The sequence below is a fragment of the Athene cunicularia genome (assembly GCF_003259725.1).
Source record: "Athene cunicularia isolate RWA chromosome 3 unlocalized genomic scaffold, athCun1 chr3_part1, whole genome shotgun sequence".
NCBI classification, from domain to species: domain Eukaryota; kingdom Metazoa; phylum Chordata; class Aves; order Strigiformes; family Strigidae; genus Athene; species Athene cunicularia.
This window is the reverse complement of record NW_020799097.1, coordinates 68282352-68305704: the sequence shown is the minus strand read 5'-3', so window position 1 is coordinate 68305704 and position 23353 is coordinate 68282352. Positions and strand designations below refer to the sequence as shown.

General features: G+C 42.1%; 1 protein-coding gene across 3 annotated transcripts in view; it reads left to right on the top strand.

Annotated features, from left to right (window-relative positions):
- The window catches only part of TIAM2 (T cell lymphoma invasion and metastasis 2), a 117272-nt gene that overhangs the window by 9925 nt on the left and 83994 nt on the right, over positions 1-23353 (top strand). The window contains exons 1-4 of one of the 3 annotated variants that reach the window (XM_026845621.1): positions 8562-8680; positions 9184-9305; positions 16872-16983; positions 18045-19247. In XM_026845621.1, coding sequence (XP_026701422.1) covers positions 18051-19247 — 1197 coding nt within the window. In that variant the 5' untranslated portion in view covers positions 8562-8680; positions 9184-9305; positions 16872-16983; positions 18045-18050. Of the gene's footprint in view, positions 1-8561; positions 8681-9183; positions 9306-16871; positions 16984-18044; positions 19248-23353 lie in introns of those variants that run through there. The other 2 variants (XM_026845622.1, XM_026845623.1) reach the window with 2 other exon arrangements.

Below are 23353 nucleotides of genomic sequence, written 5' to 3'. Positions count from 1 at the left end.
GCTTCAGGCAAATAGCTTTGCAGCCACTTACAGGATTTTTGCATCTCTCTGTTAAGGCAGTGAGTGCGGGTGTAATCAACACATGTTAGCCAGACTTCTAGCTTTTATACACCAGTATTTCTTTTAGTTAATTTAATGATACTGTAATAAGCTGCTAATACTGCCATTTACTACTTTTAGTAGGTTTTCCAGACAGCTATAATGAGAAACCACAATCAAGGCTTAAAAAAAAAAAAAAAAGGCAAACAGCCTCCCCCCAATTTGACTTCTTTAATATTCCTTCTGTTGTGTTAATTCCCTATTTTGAATTTTGAAGTGCTTCTCTACAAACAGGTTTAGAGGTATTGTCAAGCAGAATTTGCTGTATATTCATATAACCTTATGATCTGAAACTTCACAAGAAACATTCATTACTTGAAACTTGTTATAAAATCATATACAGGACTACTTTAGTTAAAATTCATTATGCAACAAGATCTATTTTATATGCCTTTTGGTGCAGGCTATTGAAGCAAACACTGATTTGACACAATTTTCTTAGAAACTTTGTCATACTTATCCTTCTGTAACGTTTATTTATGTCTACAGATTTTTGTAACTTAATTGATGAACCAATGTTCAGTAGTATAATGAAAAACTATTTAATATGTTTGGTTAGAAAGCAATGCCTTAAAGCTTCCCACCCCCGGCAACTGTTTGCACTTCTGTCTTGAATGGGTGATAGCAAATAGTCAATCTTGCACAAGCAATTAGCTGGTCTGTTGGATCAGTTAATGGAACAATCTATGTAGTAATGCAATGTGAAATAACATCTGTGCTTTATAAATATTTATGTTGTAAGATCTCCTAGTATATTCTTGTAACAAATGACTTCACCTTCAAATATTTTTACATGTTTAATATATGTGCTTTCTTCTAATGGCATGTGTGAAGGGTTCAGTTCACGTTTTTTAACCTAATGTGCTCAAAAAACCTTTCCACTCCTTTTCTTGTGAGATTTGTCCCAAGTTTTAGATTTTTGTTCCTGAAAAGTAACAGTCCTAAACTGAGAGCATTTTAATGCCTGTTTGTTGTAGTAACAGAATTTATAATTATAGTTTGGAAGATACGGTTACCTAGTTAACTAAAATTACCTCGTTAACTGAAATTTGTTACTGTCCATTGTGTATTGAAAAAGTGTATCACTGAAGTAGGGTGCTTTAAAAAAAATGCATCAGTTCTGCTCTAGTGATATAGAAAGTAACATATACTGCTCGGAAGGAGTTCACATTTGGTCTTGTGTATCAGTATTTCTCTCTCACATTGTTCTTCAAAAATGAAGCTTCTACTGTGAGTTCTAAATAAAAGATGACTATCAAAAGTGTGAGCCTCTGAGGCTGTGCAGGGTGAGCCTCTCTGTAGCGGTAGCTACCACTGCTTTTGAGGGCCACCTTGGTCTCAGATTAACTCTCGAGCCTTCTTGGTCACTGATGTTGCAATAGCAACCTTGGCAAAAAACCCACCCATTTTTATTGCTGACCATGACATTGCATGGTGTGGGATATCATAGAACCATATAATCATTCAGGTTGGAAAAGACTCTTGGGATCATCGAGTCCAACCGTTAGCCTTACTCTACAAAATTCTCCCCTACGCCATGTCCCCCAGCATCATGTCCATATGACCCTTAAACAAATCCAGGGATGGTGACTCCACCACTTCCCTGGGCAGCCTATTCCACTGTCTGACCACTCTTTCTGAGAAAAAATTTTTCCTAATGTCCAGTCTAAGCCTCGCCTGTTGGAGTTGAAAGCCATTCCCCCTTGTTCTGTCACTAATCACCTGTGAGAAGAGACCAGCACCAACCTCTCTACAATGTCCTTTCAGGTAGTTGCAGAGAGGGATGAGGTCTCCCCTCAGCCTTCTCTTCCTCAAACTGAACAGTCCCAGCTCATTCAATCTCTCCTCATAGGATCTGTTCTCCAGGCCCTTCACCAGCTTCGTTGCCTTCCTCTGCACTTGCTCCAGCACCTTGATATCTCTCTCGTAGTGAGGTGCCCAAACTGGGACAGAATACTCAAGGTGTGACCTCACCAGTGCAGAGTACAGGGGGACTATCACCTCCCTACTTCTGCTGGTCACACTATTTCAAATACAAGTCGGGATGCCGTTGGCTTTCTTGGCCACCTGGGCACACTGCTGGCTCATGTTCAGCTGCTTGTCAGTTAGACACCCCAGATCCTTCTCTTCCACACAGCTCTCCAGCCACACCTCCCCAAGCCTGTAGCGATGCATGGCGTTGTTGTGGCCCAAGTGCAAGACCTGGCACTTGCCTTGTTGAAGCTCATCCCGTTAAGGTTGGCCCACCGATCCAATCTATCCAAGTCTCTCTGTAGTGCCTCCCTATCTTCATGCAGATCAACACTCCCGCTTAACTTGGTGTCATCTGCAAACTTACTGATGATACACTCTATGTCCTTGTCAACATCATCAATAAAGATGTTGAACAGGACTGGTCCCAACACCGAGCCCTGAGGAACATCAATTGTGACCAGCCGCCAGCTGAATTTAGCTCCACTGACCACCGCTCTCTGGGGCAGTCCATCCAGCCAGTGCTTGACTCAGCAGAGTGTTCACTCATTCAGGCCATGGGCAGCCAGTTTTTCTGTGAGAATCCTACAGGGAACTGTGTGGAATGCTTTTTGAAAATCCAGGTAGATAATATCCACAGCTTCTCCCTCATCCAATAGTCGGGTCACCTTGTCACAGAAGGAGATCAGGTTTGTCAGGCAGAACCTGCCTTTCATAAACCCATGCTGACTAGGACTGATCCTCTGGTTGCCCATTATATGACTTTTAATGGCACTCGAGATGACCTGCTCCATGACCTTCCCTGGCACCGAGGTCAGACTGACAGGTCTATAGTTTCCTGGATTGTCCTTCCTGCCTCTCTTGTAGATGGGTGTCACATTTGCCACCCTCCAGTCCAGTGGGACCTCCCCACTAAATCATGGACAGCGGCTTGGCGAGCACATCTGCCAGCTCTTTCAGCACCCGTGGATGTAACCCATCCAGTCCCACAGACTTGTGTGCATCCAAGTGGTGCAGCAGGTCTCTGACCACCTCCTCTTCAACTGTGCTGACCTCAATCTGCTTCCCCTCCTCATCTCCCAGCTCCTGAGGCTGGGTGTCCAGGGAACAGCCAGTTCCACTGCTAAAGACTGAGGCAAAGTAGGCGTTGAGCACCTCAGCCTTTTCCTCTTCCTTAGTTACCATGTTTCCCTCTGCATCCAGTAAAGGAGGGAGATTTTCCCTAATCCTCCTTTTGCTGTTAACGGATTTATAGAAACATTTTTTATTATCTTTAACAGTTGTGGCCAAGTTGAGCTCTAGCTGCACTTTGGCTCCCTAATATTCTTCCTGCATAACTTCACTACATCTTTGGACCATTTGGTCCATATCTCTTTGGTCCATTGGGGTCAGCTGTCCTGGCTGTGTCTCCTCCCAGCCTATTGCCCACCCCAGCCTACTTGCTGACAGGGCAGAATGAGAAATGGAGAAAACCATAATGCTGTGTCAGCACTGTTCAGCAATAGCAAAAACATTGGTGTGCTGTCAACACTTTTTTGGTCACAAATCCAAAACACAGCACCGTACAGGCTGCTATGAATAAAACTAACTGCATCCCAGCTAGTCCCAGTGCGGGAGTACTGATTGATCATTGCAGGCCAGGCTTCTCATATCCAGTGTGCTTAGTCCCCTAGACTGAGGATATGGGTTTGCTGCATACACAGTTCATGTCTTTTTCTCTCCTGATCTCTTCCACATGTCCTGCCATCACGTGATCATGCTTTATCTTTCTTCATATAATTATACTGAAATTAGTAAGACATTAACCAAGGCACTTTGGTTCCCCAACTATTCTCTAGAATTTGCTTGAAAATAGATCACAAATAGGAAGTCCATGTCTACAGCAGTGCTAAAGGACCATGTAACATAAAAATAAAGGAAAATTTTCTCTTGCTCTAAACCTCAGGCGTGGTTTTTCACATGCCTTAATGTCACTGGGTCCTCTTTGCTTAGGATGCTGGGAAAACCCATATGAGAAGATATGAGGTGTGTGGAGAGTGCCTGGACAGCAGCCCCTCTCTGCTGAGTTGGGCAAGGGCATGCTGGCTCCACAGATAGATGGGGATAGGGAGCATCCCTTTGATCTCTTGTATTATATTTCACAGGGAGAACAGGAGTCTCTGACAGGAAGGTAGTAGCCACTTAAAGTATTGTAAGTCTCAGTGGTATCTAAGTGTATAAAATTGTTTTCATCTGCATCATTTTTCATTGCTTAACATCTATTCTGACCTATAGCCAGAGTTGTTAGACCTGTGTTGATGCTGTCATTCAGTAAGTGAAATGGCCTGCTGGGATCTGTGTGCTCTGGCAAGAAAGAACGTGCTAACCATGGGCTCCTGTTTACTCTTTTCACAAACTCCTCTGAATCAGAATTAAGTAATGAATGGCCTCAATTATTTTTGTCCTTTTCCATCTGACAAACATTTGGAGATGAGACCAGGAAGCCAAGTGTGTGAGCACTGGTTTGCAGAAAGATGAGAAGTTCTCAGAAGTTGAATTCAGGTTTTCTAGAGGAATTTCATGTTGTGTAAGGTTTTCCTTCACTGCTGGATGAACGGGAAACCACTGCATTTCTTGTGAAGTTTCCCTTCAAGGCCAAAGATACCAAGGATGGACCTTTACTACAGTTTAATGGGAGTATATCTCTAGCAGATGTTGCGTGATTCAGATGTTTTAGTCATGAAATTAAGAAGGCTTTGAAACTCATCTCTGGTTATTGTCTTGTTGACAATAACATGTAATTATTTTTTAGCAGCTTAATTACACTTAGCATAGCACAACTTCCCAGCTCTCTTGAGAGCTCCGTTAGAGGTTTCTGATTTCAGAAGCACCATTTCTTACTTCAGACTCTTTTAATTCCTACACATATTCTGTTTTAGATAACATGAGAACATGCTTTGGATTTCATGGGAAATGTGTGTACACATTTGTCAGTCTGTGGTTAAGCCATGATTGCCAGGATACTGAAATCTCTCCACATGTGTCCGTCCAGTGCCCGTCTGTTGAGTAGCAGCTGAGAGACCTTATGGACCAGGGATTTTCATACAACTCAGCTGTATTGCTGTCAGGTGGGCCAGGCAGAAGAGGGCAGAGAGGCAAAGTGGAGAACTGGCCTTTCAGAAACAGACTGGACTGTGTCTAGGAAAAGATATTTTACAGGGATGGTATATGTTTATAAAAGTGGGCTGACTTTAGGGAAGGAGGTGTGTTGTCATCTTAACATGAATGCTGGGGATATGTGCATTTTCTGTGTTTTTCTTAGTGGATTTCCATTGCTTAGGAAACAAAACAGTGGTGACAATGGGATGTCTTAGCATTCCCAAAGTAAAATCTTAGCATTCTTGTAGTGTAAAAGTAGTGTAAAACATAGGTTAAAATAGCTGTCTTTATTTTTGATAATGCATTTATCTCCATCTATAAAAGTAAGTTCTTGGCTTTAAAACATTCTATAGAACATTCTTAACATGCAACCTTCATAACATCTTTTTAATCTAGAGTGTTTATATAGCCAACCTGCTATCCAAAACACGACTTTTATTATTACAGATTTCTCTGTACAAACTACAGTTTGTTTTTTCTGAAAAACAGAGATGTTAAGAGCCATTAAACTAGCAGAGACATGCATTAACACAAACTATGGAGCTCCCTCTTACTGTATTGAAATACCTTTTAATTTCCTGTGTGACCTAGCAGTTCTCTAGAAAATTAAAATAATGACACCCTTCTCCTTCCCAGCAGTATTGTGTTGATACGTTTGTGGAAGATTGTGAGGCACATAAATACTTCACATAGTAATAAGAGGTTAATCAGTTGTGTTTAACATGGAGCTTGCCTACTTCTTGTTGATCTCCAGAGAGTATTTCATTATCAGGTTGTCCCAAGTTGATAACAGCAAGGTTATCAAGGGTGAGAAAAGGGGGGCAAAGTGGATGTGGGGGTGTAACAGAGGGGGATGAGGTTTTGGGGGTGTAATAAAGGAGGGCCCTCATGCTGTAACCCACGAGCTAGACTGTACTAAAGCCCTATCAGCCTGTCCTTCCTGCTTCTGCAGGAGCTCCTCAAAGAGCAAGGCAGAAGGAAGCCCCATGGTCAGGGGGAGGCACTCACAGCAGCCCTGAGACAGAGGAAGTTAAAGCTCCATGTGAGTCAAGTGGAGGTTAGAAAAATGTGTCTTCAACATGTAGTGTCAGTGTGCTAAAAGTAATCAGTTAAAGGTGGAAGCAAAAATAAAAGAACCTGGGGGGTATCAGCTGGAGTCTTGAGACCAAACAATGAGTGTTGCTTGGCTTGTCACAGAAAGTGGGAATGCCTTGATGAAACTGGCTGATAAAAAGTGGGAGACATAGTAAATACACAGGTAGATTAGAAATAATGCAGTAAATAGTAAATTCCCCTTGGACTGGAATGATAAAATGCAGTGAACTTGAAGGAGAAAATACAGGGTTGAGTGCTTTGCACTAATAGCAAGAATGCCTATTGACATTTGGGTGTTACCCTCTGAAATGAAAGAGGAAGGGAATGGACAGCTTTATTACCCTTTGCTGGAAGATTGTGAGGCACTAATGTGATTCAGCTAAGTCCTAGGTTATGTCAGCCCAGGTATTTTCCATTGACTTAGGGAAGAATTACTGTTATCGAACAGGGTGCTGGAGAGGCATCTTTGGGAATAGCATTTCTAATTCTGAACATTCACCTTTAAGAAAGATAAATTCAACAAAATAGGTGATGATGAAAGGCTTCTGGGCTGGTTGAAGGCTGATGTTACCTAAGGAATCATTTGAACATGGTTTATTTAGTCAACTAACATGGACTCGTGGAGGAAATGCAGTATTCTGTGTGAGAAGGGAGATGGGACCAGAGGCCAACTATTGCTCCTGAGAGAGAACTGGTGCTGTGACTCGTGAGCTGTCATTGCTTCCACATTAGTCCCAGGGCTTGGATCTGGCCTGTTACTGAAATAGTTGGACCAAAGCAATGCTAAATAGAGAAAATATAACTGGACCGAGAATGGGAAAAACGGTCTGCTTTTCACAGAGAGCCAGTTTGTTACCAGAACAAGCAGATGTGAAGCCCCCAGACATATATTCAGGTGTAGGTTAGGAGTATGGGCATAAGTCGTGGACTGCTCTGTTAGGTTTTACAAAAACTAACGTGTGGAACGCACTTACGGAAAACTTAACTGAGGTCAGTAGAATTCAAAAAAGGATTTGACCTTTGCCGTGATGAGGAGAGTAGATTCAGTGCTAATATTGTCAACCTGTGAAGTTTGAGAAGAAATACAAGTTGATGTTTTCCAGTGGAGGAGTTAACCATAACGGCTTTGGAGATGAAATAGAATTTTGTTCCAAATTACTCCAAAGCTGTTGGGTTCTGGAGTTTGCTCTGTAATGAGACAGGGTAGTGGATGAAGTGAAACAGAGGTCCACCTTTAGATGTCAATTCGTATGTTACTCTGCAAATCATTATTTTGTTTCTGTGAATGTAAATATTGATTTGCGGCTTTTTTTTTTTGTTACTAATGATTTCTATTATAGCATTCATGTGTTTCTTTTCAATTGAATACGTCATCTGCAGTGTAACTTGGCTGTATTTTCATGCTTGGCACTTGAATGTGACCCTGCAATTTTATTAGAATATTTGAATAAATGCCTTGGTTTTGGCTGAGTTGTTCACCAACTGTTGCTGCAATCAATGAAGTGTTGAGCTTTTCTGATAATAAAGCAATTGTTCATGTGCCTAAACTACAGATTTAATAGCCTAGCTCTGTATATCAAAACTTCAGGATATCATTCACATCTAGAGAGATCTGTTTTATCAGTTATTAAAAAAACCTAATTCTCTATAGGATAGTATAAAACATCTGACAAAAGCAAGCAGCAAGGAAGAGAGCACCAGAGTTTGCGGTTGTATACATGATGCCGTTGTGCAGAGTCACTGAACGCAACTGAGAGCCACTCTTAAGAGTGGGTTTTCATGACTACAGCATTCCCGCTGTGGTTTGGGAAGTTATGTTTTTGCCAGGGCGTCTCACACACAAGGATGTTAGGGATACCTACTCCCTAAAAAAAAAAAAAAAAAAAAAAAAAAAAAAAAGAAAAAAAAGAAAAAAGAAGAGAGGACCCTGGAGCTACATTCAGGCAAGTGAACTCCTCTCCGTTCAGGAGCAGCGTCCTGAGCAGCTTTCCTGTGGAAGCAGCCTGGTGGCTGAGGAATGTGGGGTCAGACAAGAGCCCAGTCACGGCGTATTCCCCGGCGGCTGTCCGGCACCGTGGCAGGCTGGCCCGCGTAATCGTTTCAGGCGGCCCGTGGAAAACCACCCTCTGGTTAAGTCTGCATCATGCTGTTCCACCAATGGAAAAAATTGAACAGGAGGAGGGTGTGTAGCCTGCAGACAAAAATATATCCAGCCTCGCGCAGGATCTGTTTTTAGTTCCTAACGGCTGAGCGTTTTGAAGTGTTAGGCACAGTTTCCTGGCATGCCCAGGCCAGGGAGAGTCCCTGTGTCTGCGTGTCCGTGTCCCCGCGGCAGAGCTGGGGCAGCCGGGAGGCTGAAGCCAGCGCCCCGGTGAAGGTAAGCGGGAGTGGGAAGGGGGACTTGAGCCAGGGAGGGAGATGCTGGAGGAGAGCAGTCAGTCCTCTGCTCGTCGGCTGCCGGCCAGACCTGGAGAACTGGAAGAAAAGTAGGGAAAGACTTGGGAAGTCTCTGAAAGCAGAGGGCAGAGGGGGGGCTGCTGCAGTGCCAGGACTTGCAGCCCCCGTGCTGCCTCTGCTATTGCCGGCTGTGCCCAAGATGAATAGTTTTCCTCCAGAAAACAGTTCTTGGTGGTCATCTGTCAAACTCAATTGGCCGAATTGCTAAATAAACCACAGCTAGGATCATTTTACAGCTCTGCTATCGCAGGGCTGGATTTTTCTTTTAAGGCAAAGTATGAGAAAGTATGTTTGAGAGTGCTACAGCTTCTGCAACATTAAAGTGACTTTCCTAATGCAGTATGATTAATAATCCCTCTGAATCTTCTCTTTTTTATTATTCTGTCTATTCTCACAATACTTAAAATAACTTTCAATAAATAGACAGTGTGCCCAAGCAAGAGTTATATGTTTGTGAAACGTTAGAGGAAAAAGTTTCAGTCCACACTACTACTGCTACTGAACTGGGATGGTATGGAAAACTGAAGCTTCTGCATCTGGCAGAGGTAGGTCCTGCACAGGTTTTGATCTTTCTGCATAGATTTTTAATGCATAACTGTACACAAATTGTGAAAATGCTCTGTTCTGTGGCACAGAAAAAATAAAAGAGGGAAATACCCAAGAAATGGAGAAGTTTTTTTTTTTTTTTTTTTTTTTTTTAAATGACAGTGATTAGTTGCTTGTTCAATGCAACTAAAGTTTACTACATCATTTATGCTTGTGGATGTGGTCAGGAGTTAATTTTGTACATTGATGACTTCATTCTGGAAATCGTGTATTTTTTTCCCTTCAGGGTGGATGATTTGATAGCATTATACAATGTATAGCAAATTACTAGTTGGAGGCAAGGGGGGGGGATATTTTTCATCTGATCACCTTCCACAGGAAGAAAGGATTTTCTGAACAGGGGACTCTGTAGCTGTGAAGCTGCAAAGCAAGTGTTTTAGTGGGGAAACCCAATCCTCAGTGTACTTTTTTATTCTTTTAATGTGTGAGTAGCGAGTCGGTACTACAGGGGTAAAGGAAAAGAAGCCCTAAGATGTGTTACTGCTGTAGAGTTCCTTGGCATGCAAAAATCAAGATCTGCTTTTAATTTTCCAAGGGACTGTGTCTCAAGTTTACTTCTGGTGTCCCAACTCCCAGATCTTCTGTCCTCTTTAGGAACTCCCAGGGGTGAAGGTGGGAAAGCATTTACTTTGGAATTGACACCCTCAGGTGTTTATGAATGTGTAAACTGAGAAATAGAAAAAGACTATGCCAAATGCAGTGTGGTTTTCCCCTCCTTCTTGTGAAGTGGACTGTGTAAAGGTGGCAGGCAGGGAGTCCTGCAGCCCTCCCAGCCCCTGTCCCTCAGCCTGAAGCGCTCTGTCTCTGCCAGTTGCTACTGGAAGTTTTTCTCTGGTGCCAAGGGTTGTTGGCCTAATAGTCTTGGAAAGTGTTACACTAAAAAGGGTCTTTGGGGGTTAATGTTCCTGCCTGGGATTGCTCATCCTTGCTGCCAATCACTTCTTTTGGTAGGGTCTAGAGGGCCGCCCAGAGAGCACTGTTGTAAACTGTGTCCTAGTCCAAAAATAACCTCTCTCCTACCCTCTCCAAAGCTGATGTTTTGGCACCTACAGTTTTGGGTGGGTACTTGTGAGAGAATATCCCTGTAGCTGCCTGCTGACTATGGTTGTATTTGATAGCATGAGCTGGTTTCTACTGAAGCAAACGAGAGGAAAAGGGCAGATGTTCCTGGTGGGGATTTGGGAATCCCAGTTTGACCAGAAAGCCGCGGTCTCACCTCCTTGTTGTTATCACGAGTAAGGAGGGCTGATGCAGACGCCTCTTCAGGAGTTTGTCTAAGCTCAGGCAGGAAGGCTGCAGACCTGAGCTCAGTCTCTGAAGTGTTGTTCCTCCACAGACCAGAGTGGACAGCGAGACTGGAGCCCGGGCTCCCGTGCTTGGAGCATCTTGGCTCCTTTCAGGTGCACCATCCTCCCTGCCAGAGGCCCCAGACCTTGAAATCCCTTGAAAGCACCACATTAATCTGCATCAGGATCTGCCAGTATGCTTACAACCGGAGTAGGTGGAGAAGAAAAGACCTTCCAGATCACAGAGTTCATTTCCCCTTCAAGGGCAGGAAATAGACCCTTTTGACATATCAACTCTTTAACTACTGCAGCTACTGCATTAAGCCAAGATGTTAGCTGGCATGCCTGTTTTTTTTTTTTTTTTTAACAAGCTTAATGGCTTTTATTTAAATGGATGTGCACTTTAGCCATTGTGTATAAATTCAATAAGATTTATAAATGGTGAAATTTGTTTTTCCTGCCAAAGAAAAATAAGTCCCTAGAGATTTAGATTGTATCAGCACTGGTGTAATACGATAAGGATCTTCAGGCTTGACCGTACCTTCCATATTGCGCTAACTTGAAAGCTATAAAGTGTAATTTAATTAAATTGCCAATGTCTTGGACCCAGAAGAATATGTTGATCAAAAGAAGGAATGATGTCCCAGGTACAGGATGCCGTAGATCTGTGGTGCAGTGTAGACCTCTTGGGATTACTGTTATTTTAAGAGAAAGAACCAGAAAAGGAGATTGTCCCTTTCTTGCTTAAACTGTGAAATTAGAAGTCTATATGCAATGTAGATATGATTCACAGCATGAAAAGTGTCTGAAGTCATAATGACTGCTTCATGTTTAATGGGAAAAACAATTGGGTTTAATTTGATCTGTGAACTACCAAACAGTTCCTAATACAGGAGGCTATAACTCTAAAGAGGCTAATGAGTGAGTGAGGAATTCTGGCTTCAAACTGGATTTTTAAGGCAAAGTAGTTCTATTTTTTTTTTTAAAGAAAGGCATATTTGTGGTGTTTTGGTTATTCATTCTTTGAATACAGTGGTATATAATGTAAAGTATCTTGCCAAGAATACCATGGTATAATTATTATAGTATATTTTTGTAATAGGAATATGATTGAGATTGCAGGAATAAGAAATCTGCTTCTGATTTGTGGGAGCATGTGACCAATGAGTGTAGTTCTAAAAAATACAGTAAATTGTTTCCAGTAAGAAACTCTTCATTTAATCCAGCTACAGCATTGTGCTAACCTGCCTCCCTCATTCATTTCATGTATCTGTCCATACACAGCAGTGCAGGAAGGGGAGGGCAGGTTCACATTCTAGCATTCTGTATTACTTTCATATTAAAACCCAAAGTAAATTAAAAGTTAATTAAGACTTCTAACCTGTAATTCTGTATCCCTGTAAGAATTAACAAAGCACATTGATTCTTTGCAAAACTTAGAAACACATTAGTATCTGAAAGATAGTTATATGCAATTTCTAAGACTTTATAAGCTGTTTAAAATGGACGGTGTTTTAACCATTAGGTGAAAGAGAATGTAAAAGTAGTTTGAAAGAAAAGATAGGAATTGCTCTGTCAATTAAAGAAAAGCTTTTCCTGATGTAAAAACCCACTGGCACGGTTGCAATACTTCGAAGCCTGCAACATTTCTAACTAGATCTGCCATTAAAAGAAAAGAAGTTGATCACTTCATATAAATGATGGGGTTTTCTGTTTCCTTTTTTATTGCTCTGAAATACTTTCAGATTCTCCATTATTCCAGCTCCACTAATCCTGATGACAGTCTCCTGTGGTGCACTTATGAACCACGCACTCAGAGCAGCTGCCTGTGTAAATTTAGACCGTGGTGCTGCCTTTTCTCCTCTCCGTGCCTCCCCACTCCACTATGCACAGTCTGGAGGTGGCCGTCGCAGTCCCGCTCTGCAGCTGGGAGTCCTTACCTGCCCTTGTGGAAATAGTTTTCAAACACAGCAAAAAGCATGCATGGCGCTTTCCTCTTCCTTTGTTACTAGAGAGTAGTTGATGGGATATAATCCACCCTTTGCATATAAAGGGCCCTTGTATTAGTATTTCTGTCACCACAAAGTTTGTTGAAGCTCTGCCTTTCTTTGGCAGACATAACCATGTGGATGGCTGTGAGGGGCTGTGCCTGGTGGCAGGGACTCAAGAATTAGCCCTGTGCCCTCTTGAAAGGTATCACACTGGTGCAGGTAACAATCCTCCTGTTGAAAGTCTTAAGAGGTTGTGACACGTGGTTGCTGTGAGATGTGCGTAAGCTACAGGTAGGAAGAAAATACTTGATAATCTTACTTCTTTCTTGAATAATTTTTTGCCCTCTCCTCAAGGAAGGGTCTTCTAAAAAAGTTGAAACTGTGTCCTGGTGTGTCGTAAAGAACTGAAAAACTGCAGGCTCTCATTTTTAGGGGTGTGTCAGCTAGCTCTATCTCTTACCTATTTTCTAGCTCTTACTCCAGCTCTTTTGTTAAAAGCCTTTTTCTTCTTAAAGACAGGAGGTTTTAAATTTAAGCTTTTCTGCTGTCCATAGTTACTGTTCCTGGTAACTCTAAAGAGTCTCATGAATTCCTGCATTTCTTAATGGGTTCTCACTCAGTGATGTTAATTTGATGGATCCTCATCTGGACCAATCCATATTTTTATTTTTTCGTTGTTGTTTTTGCCATTTTTGCACGGCTGCCATGTTTAGTGAAGTGAGAATTAAGTTCCCTGTACCTCATCAGTAGATTTTTCAGAGAAGTTTCAGAAGGGATTAAGTAGATCACTTACTATATATACTATAGATCTACCAGTGAAGGTTTGTTGTCATCAGCTATCCAAAGGAATAAAGGCATCAAAACACATCAGAGAGATAGCTTTGATGCATGTGTTCATGTCTGATGAGGGTAACTTCTTGATCCAGGCTAAAACTTAACATTGCTAGGGCTGACATTAGTTGATCTCTTACAACAAACATCCTGGGTGGCAAGATTGTCAGTCCCAGTCAAGGAAGTCTGCTGAACCTCCCTAGGAAGATGCTGCCACAATCTCTTGCCCTTTTTAGCTGGTACATGGCCATGCTGGCTGTGGTTGTGGAGCATTCAGTCTCCTTATGGCTCTGTGCTCTCTTCCTGTCGGTCTGGAGCTTCCCATTTTCTGACCTGTAGTTTTAGAGAGTCTCAGCCTGGTTGGTGTGACTGTACTGGGAGCAGATGGCTGGCAGTAGCAGAATCATGTTTGGTGTGTGTTCCTGCTGTAGCAGATGAGACTAGCACAGGAGCCTGTCTCTTTCCACTCAGATATCCCACTAATTCATAATATAATAACTCCTTGAATCTCAAAAGCAAACCTAGTACTGGGATGTTCTTATGGTTCAGTTTTGCTTGAGTCAAGCTTTTTAAACCTTTGTTTTGAGAGATTAGGACTGCGGAGGAAATTACCTGTGCAATTGCAGAGCACTCACCTTAATCTTAAGGAAGGTGTTTTCCCCTCTAGCATTTACAAAGCAGTCTAGCTGTGGTGGTATTAATGAGGGACTAGAGGTGGCAGGCGCTTCTCCAGAACAGCTCCTGAGCTCGTGTGTTTGTTTTTCAGAGCCAAAAAAGTCTAGGGGAACCTTATGTGGAGAAGCCCCAAGGTGGGGAAATACGTTTTTAGCTCTGGGGTTATGATTTGCGTTAATTATTGGGTGTGGTGGGGATGGTGGGGTTCCCAGTTTAGTATGTTTGCATAGCTGTGTTTTTTGAATGTGTCAAGGGGAACCAGGGTGAAGATTAAAAACTTCTTTTTTAGGGAATGTGGGTATAATTGAAAGCAAATAAAACTCTTAATAGTCATCTTCAGGCGCAGTGAGCTGCTTTCTAAATATACTGATTATAATTGCAGAAAATATTCGTAGAAGCTGGTTTTGCTTACAAGAAGTATTCATCCCTCTGTACAGGAAAGGAGAAAAGCACGTTGTCTTCTGTGGTGGTAGGTTGCTGTGAGAAATATAGGGGCAACTGAACTCTGTCCCCTGTGCTGTAATTTCCAGTGCTTCCACAGTTCAAATAATGTAAAATATGTGAGTGTTTGGAGCAAGCACAGCCAGAGCTTGTCCACGACTGGCCTCCTGCCCCAGTGTCATGCTGCCTTTGGGCATAAGTCGACTTGATCCGTTCCCCCCCTCCCTGCCATTGTAATGAGCAGAAAGAAAATCGCTCCACACAAGTGTGAGGCAAGAGAAAGGCATCGCAGCTGATTTTCAGGGTGATGGTCTTTGTTCAGCCTCGCAGATGCCCAGATTGGTTATCGCGGTGCACGTGAATGTTTAGCCTACCGTAGCTTTCTGGATGGCTGGGATGCTGAGAAAATTCCCTGAGGGCTATTTCTATGGGATTTATTGACTGTTGTGTTGTACTGCTGACTGATTCCTGCACAGACTGAGACACTGTTTTGTAGACATTGTACCCTGAGATAAATTTATTCATTCACCCATTATGTGACCTGTGTATTGGATCAGACATGTACAATGGACCCTGCAGGAGCAGCTCAAGCCTTGACGAATTGAATGTCTATCTTCTGAGGTTCATGACAGCAGCTTGCTCACTACCCACTCCGTTAAAAGGATTACCTAACCATTGCACAATCAGTATGGAGACCAGATGGTCTTTTTGCCTGTTTCTTTAGACAAATTGGGTTCAGTGTTCCCTGATGAATAGATATAAGCCCTTCAAAGCCCCCTTGTTGAATGTACTTTCTGCTCCCAGATGAAGAATTCTGAATGTAAACTCATTGCTTGTTTGTGGTCTGTACCTCCTGGATCAAGGCAGGCAGTTTTACTGGGGGTTTGTGATTTGTTCAGCAGCTTAGAGTTTAGGAAGTTTGTGTGTTGTCTTCTGTTTACCTTGAATCAAAAGTCTTTTGTTCAATCCATGTTGCATGTGACATTTTTAAAACTGTTTACATAAATGGGTGCACTTAGCAGCATAGGCAATCAAACCTGCAAGGCAAGGGTTTGGTAAATAGCAACCTTACAAATTGTTAGAGAAAATAAGCAACTTAAAGAGTTGTGGGGTTTTTTTGGAGTGTAAGATGAAATTTCTGTGGCTTATCTGTTTTATCAAATATCTTTGTGGTAACAGCCATGAATATGTTTTCTATAGGTCTGTAGCATCTCTATCATGATCCAAAGGGATATATCTCCTCTAAGTAATTTATTTGCTGACTTTTTTCCAGGCTTGCTGTTGAGACTGGTTTTAGTTCTAGTTTACAACCTTTACCTTTGTTTTTGGTAAGGTTAGGAAAATGCCTAGGTTACCAGTGAATTCCTTTAAATATCTTCAAGGTCCTTATACAATAAATAACTACAAAACAAATAAAAAAGAGTAAAAGTCCGCATGTTCAAATCAGGTAGTTATTCAGTATAAAAATATGAACAGTAGCCACTGAATTTATGCAGAAAATAATATTTTTTGGGGGGTAGTGTATTAAGAATGGTTTCTAGCTAAACTGTATGTTCCAAAATTGAGCCTAAGATATTGTACAGCTTCTTTTCTGCTGGGTGTTTCAATCCCTAAACTACTGGTGTGTTCTGTGAGATTCAGCTTCTGTCCTTTTTGTTTTGAGTTGTGGCCTTTGTGTGCCAAGTAGAGAGCCAGTATGTTCAGATGGTCATGAAGAACTTGGGTCTTGTTACCTTTGGGTCTGTGCCATGCTTGGTGCTGCCTTTTTTTTTTTGTTTTACTGGCAGATTAATTTAAAACCAGCACAAACCTAAAGAGAGCTTTCTGGGTGGTTGGTGGAGTGAATTCTGTGGTGGCCTTTTGCTGCAAGGGTCATAGTTGGAATCCAGGCATGGGGAAGGATAAACAGATGCTGTGGGACATTGCTGTCATCCGTTTGGTCCACATTGTAATAGATCATCACATAATCCTGCTATCTGTAATTGGTCTTCCAAAAAGAAAACTGGAGGGGGCTTAAAGTTTGCACTAACTTGTCAGCGAGAGGGGAAAACGGACAGAATTAGAAAACAAAACACCCAAACAGTGACTTAATTGTATTAATTCAATGCCAGTTGGTAAAGTATGTTTATAAAAGATATGTCTAAAGTCCAGGAATCCCCTTAACCAGGCCTCTCTTCTCCATTTGTAACCAGCCTGGGTTTTTTTGGTATTCATTTTGCTTACAGCTGGAGTAAGTTCTATTTGACTGAGAACCCTTTTTTGTCTTTTTGGTGTTTTCTAGGAAGTCTGCGTGCAACTCCATCCTGGTTTTGGCAAGTGTAGTGGCTGGCCACGAGGACAATGCAGAGCATGCTAACTGCTAACCGTGCTGGTGTTTAAGAGTGATCCTACAGGTTTGCTCTTCATTTTATACTGTGCTTTTCCTCTAGAAGTGCTAAGAGCTAGAAGCAGGGAAGTGAAAACTCTAGAAGATAAGATTATTCTTTCACAATGGCTTATTTTGACAAAATTTTAATGAGGCTGCAGCATATTCTCCTAAGAGTGATAGTCTGAGATCCGATGCGCAAAAAAGCATAGTACTGATGGAAAAAGTGCTTTGATGTTGGTTCTGTAAATTACAAACAGTGAATATTCAATCCAAGTAACAAAAAAGAACCAGATCTTTTTTTTTTCTTTTTACTTCGGGGTACACTTCATGTAGGTCCAAAATCTTCAATCATCTCACCAGAGCAATTTGACTGCTCCAATGTGTGCTATTCACTGTCAATTCAGTAAAAAGCTGAAAAGCATTTTACTAAGTGAACTATCGAACTGTGCCATGCAGAATGAACATAATGCTGTTTTGTGATGTAATGGAAGATGAGGGTATTTGCTAACCAAGTTATTTTTTGGGTTTTTTTTGGTGTGGGTTTTTTTTCCTTTCTCCTGGATTGACTCCATTTAAACACGGAGTTGGAGTTTGCCTAACAGTTTGTTGAGGCGGCACTTGATTGCACAGAAACAAGTCAAGCTGAAACTGCAGTGGGCTTGTCTCCTGGCAGAAGAGTTTTCTCTGAAAGTACAGTTCGCTTTACATCTAGGTTATGATTATCTTGCTGTCTCCCTTTCATTATGGCATTGTTCTTGGGAGCCAGAGATTTTGTAAGTTATAAGAAAAGGATGTTGCCAAGGGTGTGGGTGGAGAAAGGTGTTGACATGATTTCAATGGAGCTAGATTCCAGCTTTATAACAGAGGGGTAATGAGGCATGCAGAGAATAGGCTTTCCTAGCCTGCCCCTAAAATAAGTTCAGCTATGAATTTAATGTTGTAAATGGCTATTTAATGGATTTTTTGAAACAATTGTTTCATATCATTTTTTAAAAAGGCACTTTCCTGTGTAGAGGGTAAAAATGGTCTGTTACTTTGCGCTCTGTCTTCTAGCCATTGTTTCTAATGAAACTCTTCTTAATTTAGTGGAAAATGGGGAATTCAGAAAGCCAATACAGTCTTCAGGGATCAAAAAATCATGCTGCTGCTACAGCTGGTGCCAAGCAGAAGCCTTGCTCTCTGAAAATTCGCAGCATTCATGCTAAAGATGAAAAGTCTTGCTCTATGCATGGATGGGGACATACCAGTAGCAGCTCAAACTACAAATCAAGGTCCCTTGCCAGAAGCTGCCTTTCACACTTCAAGAGTAGTCAGCCTTATTCATCTAGACTCGGTGACACTGTGGTAAAGGTCTCTAAAAGCAATGTCCATGCCAAACACAGGACAAATGCTTCAGGGGACTACTGTCAAGGAAATAACACGGTGTTTTTTCCCGAGAACGGTTTCCACTATATTGGCCTTCAAGCTGGAAGTAATCATGCTGCCTCGCGAGAATGCAATGGACACATTTTAAATTGCTATGGAAAGAATGAGAGTTTTGCATCAACCTCCCCATCAGAGGACAGGAGGAGTCCAAAAGTTCTCATTAAAACTCTGGGGAAGCTGGATGGTTGCTTGAGGGTTGAGTTCCACAACAGCAGCAACAGCAAGGTACCGACTGAGGAGTCTAGTGGACCGGTCCAGTTGCTGAGGTATTCACCTGCCTTGGAATCTAAGCCAAATAACCTGCTTGATGTCAGGAGGAACTCCAGCGCAGACTGTTCTTCAAACCATCGTCTGTCACCTACTGATTCAAGGCTTCGATCTAGTAAAGGCAGCTCCCTCAGCTCTGAGTCTTCATGGTATGACTCTCTCTGGGGAAATGCTGGAGATATCAATGAATTGGATGGTCCATATTTAACCAGAAGCACTCCAGATACAAGCATTCATGCCAGTTTCCCAGTAAGCGACAACAAGAAGTCTTTCAACCAAAGTTCATCTCTTTCCTCACTTCGAGATCTCTATAAGGATACAAATTTGGAAAGCACTCCTTCACCTGGAATCAGGCTGTCTGATGAATATATTGACACTCATGGTAGCCTGAGCAACCGTGTCTCATTTGCCTCAGACATTGATGTTCCCTCCAGGGTAGAGCAGGGAAGTCCCGCACATTACTCCTCTTACACACTCCCATGCAGAAAGTCCAAGCCCCTCGGTGAGGATGTATCCAAGAAGGATACATTAAAAAACCGAATGCGACGTATCAGTGACTGGACGGGAAGTCTCTCGAGGAAGAAGAGGAAGCTGCAGGTATGTACAAATCCCAGCCTAAGTGTCTGACAGATGGTTTGTAGATCCCTCTTACAAATGCAGTGATTGCATCATGTTTGTCTTTCTCACAGGATAATTACTTGCTGATCTCCTTTAGTATTTTGTGGAATTCTGAGAAGTATTTCATTCCTGGAGCGGTCTGAAGTGTCAACAGCAAAAAAGATACACCTTTATGTGTGCAAAATTTCCCTTCCTGTATTGTCAGCTTCTTAGCTAACTCCAGTCTCTGCAGCCTAATTTCTCAGTGAATTAGTGTTTGAAATCATTGCATTACTTAAAAAGTGACTTGGAGTTTTTAAGCCCTCTCCTTATTTCAGTTATGAAAATATAACCTAGATAGCATATATATGCTATGAATCAGCCTACATATCTAAAGAATGTGGAAGGAGTAGTAGAAGGACGATGTTATAAATATCTTTGTGGGTATTCCCTATTTTTACTGTTGGCTTCACCACTCTGGTTTCACTGTCGGTCCATCTCTAGCAAGGCAAGCAACTGTAGAGTATTGAGCAGAGCTGCTGGTTCTGCCTCCACCTCCTCAGAAGGAGTTACATGGAGCGCCCTCCTCCTTCCTGAGTGTCAGTTTAGTTCCAGATGGAAAAGTTGGAGTTGCCATCTGGCCTGCCAGGAGATGGTGGTGTGAAGGAGGAGACAGGAGGAGGGCAAGAGGAAGGGAAAGGATGTTTCTGTAGAAGAATTTAAGGCTAATCCCATTAACAGGAGTTTAGGATGCCTGTGGTCAGAAATGAAATTCTTATCTCTAGCTGTAGGCCCCAGAATTGGCTATTTAAATGCCGGATTTTGCCTGGACTTCTGCACATGAGTTCACAAGCTGAGATGGAGGGCAGAGGCTGGTTTTGGTTTTGGTTTGGATTTAATTGTTGTTTTTAATCTTCCCTAGTGTTTCTCATACAGGAAAGTCACTGTGCTTCCCTAAATGAAGGATCTGCTCCTTTTCAGCAACATGGGGGTGCTGGCCACTTCAGAAGTGAACAGAGAGTGAAGGAAACACCTACTTCTGCAACTTAGGCAGCAGATAAGCAGTAGATCATAACACATGCTTTATGTGTCATGTAGAGAGCAAACGCTGTTGCCTGTGTTGGAAATTCAAATGAGTATTGTGCTTAACAGGCATCTGTCACTGCAGTGTAAAAACTCTGACGGACCCTTAGACTCAGAAATGAGGTCAACGTAAGGTTTGCCAACATCAGTCCTAGGTAAGGGCTACAGAACTGGGAAAATTAAAATGGAAGCCATTTATTTGGATCAGTTCTTTTGTGAGCTGGTGCTTGTATATTTTATCAGATGCTGTCTTTCCACCTTCTTACTCAGCTATGAAAGAGAAGGCAGAAAAACTGGAATCAGTGAAGAGCCTCAGTGCCTTGTGCCAGGATTCGTCACTGGTTTCAACATCCATGGCTGTTCTGGATTCTACATCCAGGCTTTATATATGATCTCTGGATCCCAGACCTTTGCCATGTATTACTTAGTTATGACATTTTCAGAATGGTATTTGTGGTGCACGATTCATAGCTGTTTTGAATTCACTGCGCAGTGAACTGACTTCAGACACAGCAAGGAAATTTGGCTGGCGAGATTGCATCAAGCTTGAATCTGATTCTGGTAGAAGGAAATCAGCCCTAGCTCCAAAAATGGTGATTTCTTAGAAAAAGGCATAGGAAATAGTTAGTCATTGATTTTTATCAGACAAGTATCCAGCAACAGGAAGGATAAGAGGGGTAGTGAATGCTTTATGACTCTGCCTTCCTCACGAGGCTTGGTCAGCTCCTTTCCACCTTGCACGCTTTGAGTAACTTGTCCTTTCTTCTAGGGGTTGCCGTGTTGTAGTTTGGTAATGATTATGCTCTCACCAGGTCCTTTGGCTTAAAATGCAGAAGTACTGTGCACGGTTATGATCTGTCAGACACTTAGTCCCTGTTCATAGGACTGTTCATCACAGCAGTTGTAGCCACTGTGCTTTGCTCTGAACAACGTGTCCCTTCCTCAGTACATTACTAATAACTGATTGTGAGTCACTTGGGCTGAACGTAGGTGAAAGCTGGGATATTTCCCAATAAGCAGACCTAAGCGGCAGTGCTGGTTGGGTGGATAGATCTCTCCAGCTGCCCCAGTGGAAACAAGTCAGTGAAGCCTCCTGCTTCACAGGGGTGCAGGACCAGGAGGGACAGTCTTGGGATATTGAGGCTAGTCCCTTGCCACTAAAAAGGCAGTGGAGTTTAATCCCCTTTGTGAACAAATTGCAGCTTAAAATCAGGTGGGCTTTTCCCCATCTTGAAGGCTGTTTCCAAACCCTCTTACTCTGATGCTTGCTAATTTGCAGAGTAAATGTAGTCCCAGCCAGTTTGTTCTGATGCCAGTATCGTCTGCTACATTAGTTATCCTTCCCTATTATTTAATCTGTTATGATTTATTTAAAGGGAGAAGTGGTATCTTTTCTCAGTCTGCATTTTTCGGGCTATGCAGACTTTTTGGTCTCCTGTTTTAAGATAGGAAGTCTGTTTCCTTTTCATTCTGGCACCCTTCCTCTGCACCTGTTTTAAATCATCCATAAACAGATTTGGATATGGGATATTCCAGAGGAGCCCTTGACTGTGCCCTGAATAGTGACTTGGATGTTTCCTTATGTCAGACTTGATCTGATACTTGATCTGATATATCCTGGAATTGAGTTTGCCTTTCTAATAATGCTATCATGTCAAGACTTGCAGTCATTCTGTGCCATGACCCAGCTTTCGTTGCACAAGAGCGTCCTAATGAATTCCCTCAATGCATCACTGCTATTCTATTGCATGGCATGTCCTAATTTAGTTTAATCCTTGCTGAAACAGCATTGAGGAGATGCTGTATCACAATACACTATGTATGAACAGCAAGCCATATGTGATGCATGTGAAACCTGTGGAAAGAATTTAGGCAGACTTGTTGCACAGTCAACCACTCCTAAAGGTGGTGGTGCAAACTCAGTGTGCAAGTGTATAACATGGAGAAAATGAGCAAATGCTATGTAAAATTCAAATCCATCCACCAGAAACAGCTGCTGCAGACAGATTATTCAATGGGAATAATTGCTGAAATTACCTGACTTTATAAGCCACAGACCTGAAGTGTCTTACAAAAAGGTACATTGAGACAACCTCTTTATTTGGCTTGAAAACTGGTATTAGATTCTACTTTCAGCTTGGGTCCTAATGAATTTAGCAGGCTGAGTTGTTTTCTGCACTGTTCTTTACAGCTAATTATTACATATGTCATTTTGTCTAATTGGTATCTTAGTTAGCCCCTTTATCTTTTTGCATTATCTATAACTATTCTAGGGTATATCTCAGACATTGAGACATCTGCTCGAATGCAGCTGAGTAGAAGTGGTGGTAGCTTTCTATCATTGCTAGATGCAACAGAGAGAAAATGAGCAGAAAGTTGGCTGGCAGGAAAGCCACCACCAGCAGGGATTTGGGTCAGGCCTTTTCAGCAGTGACCAGATCCTGCTACAGTGACAGCCTCCCTGAAGACCACCGGAGACTGTGTGACTCTGCCAGTTCTGTTCTTTAAAAAACATAAAATACAAGTGATGTCATGGTGAAGTGTATATATTAATTTTGGATCCTGTGTCCATTTGCTCTGCTCTGGTACTTCCTCATTTCTACTCTTTCTGTGTGCATGGAGAAAACATAGGATGTGGTTAGTGTCTGTTTATGGACAGGTTGTATCCTACCCTCTTCATGAATGCTTGTTGTTCCAGTAGTGGCCCTTCACAGTAGACACCTACTTATGAATGCATATCATGTTGTTTTCCTTACTAGTGCTTTGGGACTCAAATACATATTCTTAATAAACTGTATGTTAATGTTTTCTGGAGGACTGTGGCAGTTGCTGGAGAACAGTCAAACAATTAAAATACAGGATTTTGGCACACATGTACAGAGACAGTAATTAAAAAGAAGGTAGAGAAAGCTTCCAGTATCCCACTGAACTGCAGATGGCCAGCACAGTTGTACAGTCATGTTGTATGGTTGCTTTGTGGGCATAAACACATTACAAGCGTGATTCTTACACCACCACCACCC